This window comes from Condylura cristata, unplaced genomic scaffold (genome assembly GCF_000260355.1).
Source record: "Condylura cristata isolate star-nosed mole 26May11 unplaced genomic scaffold, ConCri1.0 scaffold00037, whole genome shotgun sequence".
NCBI classification, from domain to species: domain Eukaryota; kingdom Metazoa; phylum Chordata; class Mammalia; order Eulipotyphla; family Talpidae; genus Condylura; species Condylura cristata.
In genome coordinates this window covers 10,364,016-10,374,941 of record NW_004567138.1, presented here as the reverse complement: position 1 = coordinate 10,374,941, position 10,926 = coordinate 10,364,016, and the positions used below count along the sequence as shown (strand labels likewise).

The window sequence follows — 10,926 nt, the reverse complement described above, 5'->3', positions numbered from 1 at the left end:
TCTCTCTCTCTCTCTCTCTCTCTCTGTGTGTGTGTGTGTGTGTGTGTGTGTGTGTGTGTGTGAAAGAGAGAGAGAGTGCTGGTGCCTGTGACACAGACAGATGCACAAGGGCCCTTTGCTGTTATTTAGCTCCAGGCAGACAACAACTTGTAGGGGTGGATTTTCTTTTCCTCATTGTTTGTGTGCATAGTGTGAAAACACATAAGAAACAGTTGCCACCTCCTGCTTTAGTTCTCAGAACTTTATCTCATATGTAAATGAACACACTTGTTTCTTGGGTGTCCTTTGGTTCCTGAAATCTGAAATTTTTTAGTTCCTTAGAAAGAAGCCATTAGAACTGTTACAGAAATGGAACTACTTGGAAGAGCTCAGATCAACCCTTCTGCAGAGTATTTTTGAAGATTTGGGAAAATGCCAGGCGTACCCCTTTTAGTGGGCAGACTGAGGCCCCCCCCCCCCCGGGAGCCCCAGGCTTACATGCTCTAAATATATTCTGCCATCCACTCTCACATAAAGGCAAACATACTTAGTGTGTAAGAACTTCAATAGAAAAGACCTGTATAGAATTAGCGAGTGTGGACAGACAAAGTATATAGCTTTCCAATCAAACACCCAGTTCTCCAGACGCTTTGTGGGAAAATGGCCCAAAGCGGGGTCACTGTAGCCCAGAAACTTGCCTGAAGCCTAAAGTTCCTTCTGGCGGGGGCCCATAGGGTAGGGACAGAAGGAGCCAGACGAGTCTGGAAGGAAAAGCATAAAACCAAAGTATAAGTCCAGAGACACTGTCATTGTCAGCCTCCCATCAGTCTCTCACCCATGTCCCTGTCTCTTCCACGTGTCTCCTTCCATGTCCCCCAGTTTCTGCTGCAAGTCCAAGGCCAAAAAGCAAGTGTGGTTTCTTCTTCACATGTCTCTGCTCTATGTGCCTCCTCCAAATTTTCTCCCCAAATGTCCACCTCCTGTTGCCACTCAACTTCAGCTGTAAATAGGTGGGGCAGGAACATGGGACCTCCACTTTTTACATTATGCAGTTATAAGTCTTCACAGAGGGGCTCTGTTCTCACAGACATCTGTAACCTGCTGTGACTTCCTTCTCCAGTTGATTTCCCCTTCGCCCTGAATAACAATGATCATTGTGGTTTGAGAATGGAACGGAGGCCTTGGGCTCTGAATTGGCCATAACTTTAATTCTTCTATCACTCTGAACTACCAATGTCCTCTTAGTCCTACCAGCTTCCTGCCTAAGATTTTTGCCTGTCTTCCTGCTTTTGCATCGCTTAACTACATCCTGGCTGTCACTGAAATGGATACTCTGTGGTGCTGTGGAAATAAAGCGAGAATTTTAGAAGAGAAATGGGCTCTCACGTGGAATCAGACACATGTCTGATTGGTGTGTTTAAGGTTTGCTCATCTTCACCTGTGGAAATGCTTGGGTCTGTTTCCTACAGCTCTGTTATTTCTTTGTATAATATCTGGCTTCACTGTCATGTAGCCAGAACACAATGTCACTAAAATACCAGAGTCATAGCACTTATCTAAAACAAATCATCCCAGATTGCCGGATTGTAGGATATCATTTTCATTGTGAGCAGCTTCTGAAATCCACAATTCCCTCAAATGATGGATTTTTAGAATGATGGCACTTAATCATAGTTGCTTTCAAGGAGATAAAAATCATGTTCTCATATTTACAAAAGCATATGAAGGAATTAATGACATTTGACATCAGTTGGTCACACCTGATTAGGCTTCTCTCGTGAAGATTGCCAAGTAGTACGACTATTTTTGTTACTCACCGAACAGTTGTATTTAAATGCTTTTGGTATGTATTTGAGGTTTTCTCCAGAGTAGAACTAGCCAACTAGGCAACTGGTCAGGCTCCAGCATATTTTGCCTGGATTCCATCCAATAGGAAAGAGAAATAACTGGCAACACTTTCTTTTAAAGCTCTACCAGGTGGCTGAAATTCCTGGTGACTGAGGGCATGCAAAAGATCAGACGTGCTTTTAAATCATTAAGGATTAAAATCCGTTCACTGTGACTTAGTATGTTTCCTGTACCATGCTGCATGCAGTGTGTCCCCAGGGTCCTGGATGACTTGGACTAATCAACCGTGGTTCTCCCCACTCTCCCCCTCTTCACCCCTTGATGGCCACACCCAGACCTTGTCATCCCCTGGAACAGCTTCCAGAGGGGTGAAATCACGGTTTAGTCATCACTCTGTGGCCAGTCTTTAACCCTTGTACTTTCTCTCCACTTGGCACTTCCCTCCTGCCTCCCTTTGTTTTCCTGACCACCTTGCCCCTCACTGCAGGCAGCCCCCTCTGAATGCACAGCTCCTCCTGGCCTCCTCTGTGTTTCTGGCTCCACAGCCTGGAGAGCTGCACCCAGCCTGGAGAGCTGCACCCTGCCCGCTCTTTCTCTGTACTTTTGGGCAGCCGCAGCTGAGCACTGCAGGGTAACTTCCCTGCTCATCAGAGCTGCGTGTCTTTCTCTCGTTGGGCCCTTTACAGATAATGCTCCAAATTATTCATCATTATTTCCAAAGCCCTTTACCACTTATATTTGTTGACTGGGCCTAGCCAGTCATCACAGACTTCCTGTTGTGTCTTTCTGTGCCTCCTCAGTGCCCTGAGTATAAAATCCTTAATTTGACCTTTGAGGTTTTCCACAACCTCACAACCTCTTTAGCGCCCCCCTCCCCCCAGACGGTTCTCCTACCCCTCTCCCCCTCATAGGTTACAGTTTCCAACTGTTTTCCACTCCCTGCTCCCTGCTAACCTTCCCCACCCATGCCCCAACCCTATTAACTTCATTACTCCTTCAGACCTTCTTTTAAAAATTCTTTTAAAAAAAAGATTTATTTATGTATACAATAACTGGGGTACAGACCAGAGTTGTGGGGGTGAGAACATTTACCAGAGACAGAGTGGGCAGATCTACCGAAATACACTGCTGAGGGGAGCAGCGGGCGAGACAAGAGAGGTCTGCTGTGCCCTGGGGGTTGGCTCGCTGGCAAGGATCAAATTGGTGTTGCAGTGGCTGTGGTAGCTTCCTGCTGCTGCACTCTAACCCGTTGCACTGCCAGGGAGGCCCCTCTCCTGCAGATCTTAACATGAATCTGTAATGTTCTAAAGAGCATTTCCAAACTCCCCACTCTTCTAGGCCCTCCTTCCCCACCAGAGAAGAGGTTTCGTGTTTCCTTTGCTGTCCTTTCCTCCTTCACTGCTTTCTCTCTCATGCTGGTTTCATAATGACCTGCTAGCCCAGTGAGGACAGGAACCCTATCTGTTTGTTCCTACTGGGCAACAGTATTGGTGAAAAGTGACATTTGGTGCAGTTTGGGAGAGGAGTGAATCAATGAATTCATAAGTTGCTGTTTAAGTGAGTCCTGTTGATAACTACAGGTATTGGGACTTTACAGGCACCAGGCATTGTTCTTTTAACTTGATGGGATTAATATCTTGCAATTACTCCATATTTTTCCTGTTCTCTGCATAATGAAACTGGGGCTTCTGCCTTCTTCCTTTTAACCACTCTGCTCTCCCCTCTCTGGGCTTGGTAGGGGGCAGGGACTTTGTGAGATTCTGAGGATGAGAATGAGGGCCAAGAGAGGGTTAGTTGGCCATGTGCTCTGTCCCAGGGGATTCTTGGTCCAGGTCAAAGATATGTAAAAGAACCGCTTTTTTAATGGGAATGCTTCGCTTCCTCATGGGTATTTTATGGGGTGCTCTGGAAAGACAGAAGATGAGATTTGTACATTTATAATCTTTGAACATTAGTGATTTGTAGTTAGTATACACATACTGTAATCGCTCATTAAATAGAACATACTCTTCTTTTTTTAATGTAGTCATTATTCATCCTTCTTTTTTTTTATAATGTATGATATTTCCATGAAATTCTCACTAATTCACCTATGTACCCTCACCATCGACCCTTGTCCCCTTCCCCCCCTATAGAATATCTGTAATCTATAGCTGCCTGGTGATTCTGATTTTTACTTTTTTAACTTTTTCTTTTCTGATTCTCTCTCTCTTTTTTTTTTAACTTCTTCCTATAAGTGAGACCACTGGTTATTTTTATTTTTCTTTCTGGCTTATTTTGCTGAGCATAATTTCTTCCAGCTCCATCTATGTTGTTGCTAAGGGCATGGTCTATCCTTTTTGATTGCCGAATAATATTCCATCGTACATAACTCTTTTCTAACTATTCCAATGACATCCAACATTGTGAAACAGCCATATGGAGGCTACATGGCTGGATACTGTTAGTGTATGAAAGGTAGTTAAATAAAAGGAAATTAAGTAAATGGGTTTATGGTTGAAGATGTGAGCCTACCATCCGAAATCATAAACATTGTTGTTAACCACTGTTACCTCAGTAAAATAAAGAGATAAATAGAGTAAATAAAGGTGTTTATTATTAAATTTCCATACATTTCTAGGTCCTGGTGTTCATAAAATGGAATTATACTTACAGAATTTAAGGGACAACCATCTTCATTTTAACAAAGTCATATCCCAAAATAACCATCTACAGTTTAAAAAAATCTGGCTTTTTGAAATTTACTATTGTTGTTGATCTTGCAGGAGAATCATGAAGAAAGTCTCCATGGAGCCAGCTGAGCGGCTGGCCAGTCTCCAGGCTCTGTGGGACAGCCAGACTGTGCCTGAGCAGGGGCCCTGTGGTGAGCATACATTTGAAAACCAAAATGTAAATGGTTGCGTGGCTGTCCCCGTGCCAGGAAGTAAAGTCTATTTCTAGCATGCTACTGTAAAGGTACAATTAGTTTTAAGGTGTAATTTGCAGTGCACAGACTTCAGATCGGTGGACAAAAGTCCTATATTTAAGCAGTATTGCCTCCTGCTATGTACTTACTATAGAGCAGGGGAGAAAAAGCTTTGCTGTTTTCCCAACTGGAAAGAATGATCGGCTTTGTCAACATCAGCCATATTCAAGTTTTTCAGTTTGAACTTCAAAACCCTTGAACTGAAACCTGTCACATTTTTGTTCTGTGTGGATTTTAGGTGGATTTTCTCAAATGTATGCCTGTGTTTGTGACTGGCTTGGATTTTCATACAGGGAAGAAGTACAGTGGGTAAGTAGTTACATGTGCTCCTACATAAAGAACCACACATATACACACCTGGAGAAAATTTCATAATTTCATGGGCTTATTTCTCTTTGTTTTTCCTTACCATTTTTTTCTTCTTCTCCTTCTTCTCTTCTTCTTCTTCTTTTTTTTTTTTTTTGTTAAAAATTTTCCATATTCAAATTACATAAAAATACACCTTTGCAATGTTCTCTTTGCTTCTCTGTTACCTATGTGAGCATCTGTTTGGAATATTTACATAGTGGAATTCTGTTTTGAATAGGATGTGGATACGATTTATCTGACACAAGACACCAGGGAACTGAATTTACAAGACTTCAGTCATCTTGACCACAGGTAAGCAATTTCTTTCTTCTCCTAACTTTGCTAGCAGAACTGCATTGGCACTTACGGATGGATATATCATCAGTGAATACTTACAGAAGGGGAATCAGGAACTTTAGGAATCTGTGGGTTTTATCTTACAAGTAATAGTCTCAGTTGTGCTCATCATTATGAAGGTTCATGATAGGAAGACATGTATATTCCTCAAATGCAGAGCTTGTCATTAAAAAATATGCTGAATTTTGCTGTGAAAGCATTGCAGTCCTTAGGTTCTTATGCCAGTTCACATGTCTGTTTAATCTCTCTTGTATGTAAAATACAGTGCTATTTTACCTAATTGACATCTGGAACATTTTTTTCCTAGGAGGAAATTTTATGAGCTGACTTTTAGTTGACAATTCCTTTATGAATTGGAGATGAATCAGCTCTGTGTGCCTGTGTGATGTAGGCACATAGAAATCAGCTTGCCAATATCTGCTTTATGAAAATATTAATAAAACTGTGAAGCTCGATGCAGGTTATATAGAAGAGCGAATTTTAGGGTTTAAGATGCTGACTGACAGGTTTTGTGCTGTGGTTAGTGTGCTTGGGTGGCACAGAAAAGCTTCATTTAGTTCCTTCTTCTCGCTGCAAGGGCAGATCAAGGGCAGACCTAGCTAAGTTTTTGTTCTTTGACAAAGTTGAGCCTTGACTCACCTCCCTGCCCCCTTTCCCTTCTCCCTTCTCCCCCAGTGTCTTTTCTGGCCGGTTACCCTGGCCTCTGCTTGAACCCTGGATATGCTGCTGCTTATTTTAAGTGGGCACATGTCATCTCTCTCACAAGTAACTCCACCCAGTAAGTCTTGTCTCTTTGAGAGACTGGGATCTGGAATTCCAGTGGTCCCTTGTGTTCATTCAGAGTGTAGGCATGGCAGGGCCACCTCTTCTTAATCACCAGCACTTTCACCCCCAAGACACCATTCAGATGATTTTCCACCTGCCGGGTAGGAAATCCAGAATGGCAGCGGGGTCTCTAACGAGTTCTAGCTGATTGAACTTGGCAAAGTAAAGTAGGTTAGATGGATGTAAGTCCTGCGGCACAGCCCAGGTCTAAGGAGGACAGTGAATCAGGTCCAGCCTCGTCTGTAGTTGTAGCCTGAAGTGCCTTGAGCCCACGGCTGAAGCTTAGATTTTCTTTGTCTTTGTGGAGTAGGAAGTTTCCTCCTCTATACAGCTGTGTCTTCTGGAATATGAGAACAGCTTCATACGTTTCAACAAGGGAGATTCTGTGTAGCTCATGGAAAAGTAAATGGAGGAAAAGGGAAATATTTTACTTTTTAGGTATTTGCCTAATAAAAACAAAAAACTGTGTGAGACAAGATAGGAATAGTATGCCCTCAGTATTAGGTGTCAAAGATGTTGGTCCCTTAATCTTAAGAGTGATTGAGCTTTTGTTTATGTGGGTCGTGGCCTTTGGTATTTATCAGATGAGAAATTTAAAATTATTAATTCCTTTAAAAATACTATAAATAATTGTATGCTATACATAATTATAGATTCCATTTTTATGAAAAAATCTTTGTTTCCAAAATGAAAAGCAGTCAGCCGGAAGAGTGATGTCTGTACCTTTCTGCAGATGTCTTTGATTTCTCACTTAATAAAAGACAACTGGATTCTCATATCTGCTTCTGCAGCATTTGTTGTTTTGACAGTCAAGAAAATCTAACTAACCCTGTGTGGGTGTATACTTAGGAATGGGAATATTTTTTTTTAAAGATTTATTTATTTGTGCATACAGAACTGGGGTACAGGCCAGAGATGTGGAGAGTGAGAGGATTCACCAGAGACAGAGCGAGGTACAGAACAGGCAGATCAACAAAGTACACTGCTGAGGGGAGCAGCGGGTGGGTCAGGAGAGGTCTGCCACACCATGTGGTCACCTCCGGGGCAGGCGGGAATCGAACTCATGTGGAAGTGGCTTTAGCTTCTCAGTGCTGTGCTTTAACCCGCTGCGCCACCAGGGAGGGCCAGGAATGGGAATATTTTTAATAGTTTTTTCACATAACTGGATTTTTCTTTGATCCTTTTCCATTCCTCGACAAGTGATAGGCCAGTTGCAATGTGGATTCTGAAACCACAATTTTGTATTTTGTTACATTTAAGTCTGTTTGGTCTGTTGTTTACTTGGATGTTACCCACAGATGATTTTCTGGTAGCCAGCTTTTGTCACTTGGAAATTATTGGTTCACCAAATTATGTACCATGGGTGCATAACTCAGGGTCCTCCAGAGGTCTGTGAACCCCAGTGCTAGAATATCTGCCCTAGAGGAGGGAAGACACCATAGGGCACCTTGATGTGTTTCTTATGCGGGAATGATGTTTACACCATTAAGAGATTATCCACACCTCCAGTGTGGTAAATGTTCCAGCTAATGCACTATGCTTAATTTGGTGGCTAATTTGCTGGTGGAGGGAAGTTATATAGTTAAGTGACTATATAGAGTACAATATTGAATGCTACCCCCAGTTGCGATGACTTGTCAGAACTTTTATCATCTGTCCACAAGCAGAGGTCTCCTAATGCCTCAGCTGGAGAATTTTCAGTTCTTCAGTAGATATTGCAGTAAAATGTAGATCATAATCAACTTTAAATAAAAAGGACAAAGTGGGTCTTTTTTAATATTTCCTTTTTTCAGAAACTCTAGATCAGGAGTTGGAAAACTTTTCCTGTAAAGGACCAGATAGTAAATACTCTAGGCGTTATGAGGCAGATAGTTGCTGTGAAATTCAGGCACCGTAGCGTAAAAGCAGCTCTAGATTGCATGTCATTGGATGAGTGTGACTGTTTCGATAAAACTATATTTATAAAAATACTTCCTTTGGGCCCTCCCTGGTGGCGCAGTGGGTTAAAGCATAGCACTGAGAAGCTAAAGCCGCTTCCGCATGAGTTCGATCCCTGCCTGCCCCGGAGGTGACCACATGGCGTGGCAGACCTCTCCTGACCCGCCCGCTGCTCCCCTCAGCAGTGTACTTCGTTGATCTGCCTGTTCTGCTCCCCATTCTGTCTCTGGTGAATCCTCTCGCCACCCCTGAGCCTCTGGCCTGTACCCTAGTTCTGTATGCACAAATAAATCTTTAAAAAAAAAAAATACTTCCTTTGGACTGCAGTTTGTGGATGATCAATGGCCATGATGTGGGATGTTGTATCCAAGAATAAGAACAAGATGAGCTACAAAAGATATTCCATTTGTGTTTATTGTTGACTCATTTTTAATAATGTGATGTTTGTTTTATTCTACTGTAGCATTTAGTGTGCAATAAACGTAAAAAATTAGGACGTTTTTAAAATGTTTTTACTGCACTGGTTATTGATTGAAAACGGGCTCACGGATCTTGTCATCAGCTCTCCTGCTAATGTCTAAATGCTTGGATGCTTTGCAGATCTCTATCATAATCATCCTCATGTTCAAAGTGGACCCCTTCTTCCCTTGATACTCATGGTTCTTAGCATTGAAATTTGCTTCTATGAAGAGGCTACTCACAGTCCTGTTAGGACACCTGTATTAATAGTGTTGCTAATCAAATTACAACAGGTTATGTTGGGTAAACATTTCTATTAGAAGCTTGAGTGTCCTTACCCATGGAAGAACAGTCTGTATTTAAATGGCACTGTTGTTAGGAAGGATTTATAGTGTCATTCTCTAAGTTTGAGAGGATTTACCAAACACTATGTTGGTGTTTTTCTCATGTGAGTATGAGTTATGGAAAATAGAATGGAAAAATTAGACAAGAAAGGATGTTAAAGGGGCCCTGTGCTAAGCTGGAGTTAGCAAATAGGGGCGATAATTCCCGTATGTGAGCATGAGTCTCCCTCCTCTGGCACTTGACTCCCTTCCTCTGTATGCCTAGTTGAACAGAGTTCAGATACAACTAAACAATTTATTTTACCATTTAGATTTATTAAAATGAGATGCAATGCAGTATGCATTTATACAGAGAGGTTCGTAAACCTGACCTTCCTTCTAGAAAGCTGTGCCCATCTATAGTATCAGTATGAAAGCTCTCCTGATTGGCTGTCATTCAAAGCTTTATTTTTTCAGTCCCTAGATTTTCCCGTTGCATTTAATCATCCTGGCTGGGAACATCTAAACTCCTAATTTTATTTTGTTTTTTTGTTAATTTGTGGACAATATTTGGTTTCTCCCCACAGATCTAGGCCTCATAGTTTTCCCACCACCACAGCACCTGTAGGTCCATCTGCACTGTCCCTTGCCTGTCAGTCAAATCATGGCTTTTCAAGGGAAACGGAACTCTCCAGGAGCAGATCAGAGCCCTGGGAGACTGAGGGGATTGTTTCTTTAGAGGACCCCTCAGATGATGCAAGTCCTGTCTCCCCGCCATGCTCCGAGGGCTTTCTGGGCCTGTGCTGCTCTGTGGTATTTGATCTGGCCCTGTTTGGGTTCTGTAGATCTCTCTGTTTCAGTTCATCCACCCAGGGCTCTGGGTGGATGAGCCAACATCCACCATGTTGGCTGTGAGCTTCCAGGCATTTGTAACCACCCATTTCAGAACTACAGTGGCTCTAAAATAGGGGAGTAGATCAAGAAGATGTGATTTATATGTGCAATGGAGTATCATTCAGCAATCTTTAAAGACAAATTCATGCCATTTGTGCAACATGGATGGAAATGGAAGGACTAATGCTAAGTGAAATAAGTCAGGAGAAAGATAAATACTGGATGGTGTCACTAATACGTGGAATGTGGAGAAACCAAGCTAAGGGTCAGGCAAAGATAAGCTTAAAAACTAGCCCTTGAAGTGGACTGTAGAACTGAAGCATGGGGAGCGGGGAGGAGGTTGGAGGAGGGGTGAGGGAATGAGGGAAGAACAGTGGTGGATGATGGGCGATTTGGTGGTGGGTGCTCTAAGCAGCAGAACTTGATTGGGGTGGAGGGGTCCTGATGTCACCTCAATTAAGAAAATGAATTAAAAACATAGTGTGGTTCCAATCCAAAGAGGTGCCACCCATGTTAGTGTTGCAAGTCTGATAACTGGAAACCACCAAACATGGTCTTGGCTGTTTTATCAGGAATACAGAAATGGAGGAAACAGTAATCTGGATGCCTGCGTGCTGGTGTGCATACGTGCGTGTGTTTCTGTGTTCATCTCATCCTGAATAGGAAGTGCGTTAGGCATGGGGTAGTCATGCTGTTACTGTTGACAGCACAGATTCCTGACTAGCATCCTTCCCATTCGGATTTGCCTGGAGCTCTGTGCTTCAGATATATGGTTGCGTTAAAAATTCTGCAAACCTCCTTTAAAAATCCAGGCGGTGGGAAGCCAACTGCAGAGGGAAAACGGCCTGAGGCATCAGCCCCTACTGCTAGGCAGCCTTTTGTCCCAGCCCTGCTACAACCCTGGAGATAAACTGAGACAATTCAGCTAGGGAGGGGAAACCAAATCCTGGGAAAAGGCTGCAGCTCAGAACTAGAGACCTGAGGATACAC

At 42.7% G+C, this 10,926-nt stretch overlaps 1 protein-coding gene across 4 annotated transcripts in view; it reads left to right on the top strand.

Moving 5' to 3' along the window:
• LRRC16A (leucine rich repeat containing 16A) overlaps window positions 1-10,926 on the top strand; it is a 316,783-nt gene that overhangs the window by 145,588 nt on the left and 160,269 nt on the right. For all 4 annotated transcript variants that reach the window (XM_004693329.2, XM_012732954.1, XM_012732955.1 and 1 more), the window contains exons 6-8: window positions 4,593-4,690; window positions 5,031-5,101; window positions 5,379-5,452. In XM_004693329.2, coding sequence (XP_004693386.1) covers window positions 4,593-4,690; window positions 5,031-5,101; window positions 5,379-5,452 — 243 coding nt within the window. The remainder of the gene's footprint in view (window positions 1-4,592; window positions 4,691-5,030; window positions 5,102-5,378; window positions 5,453-10,926) is intronic.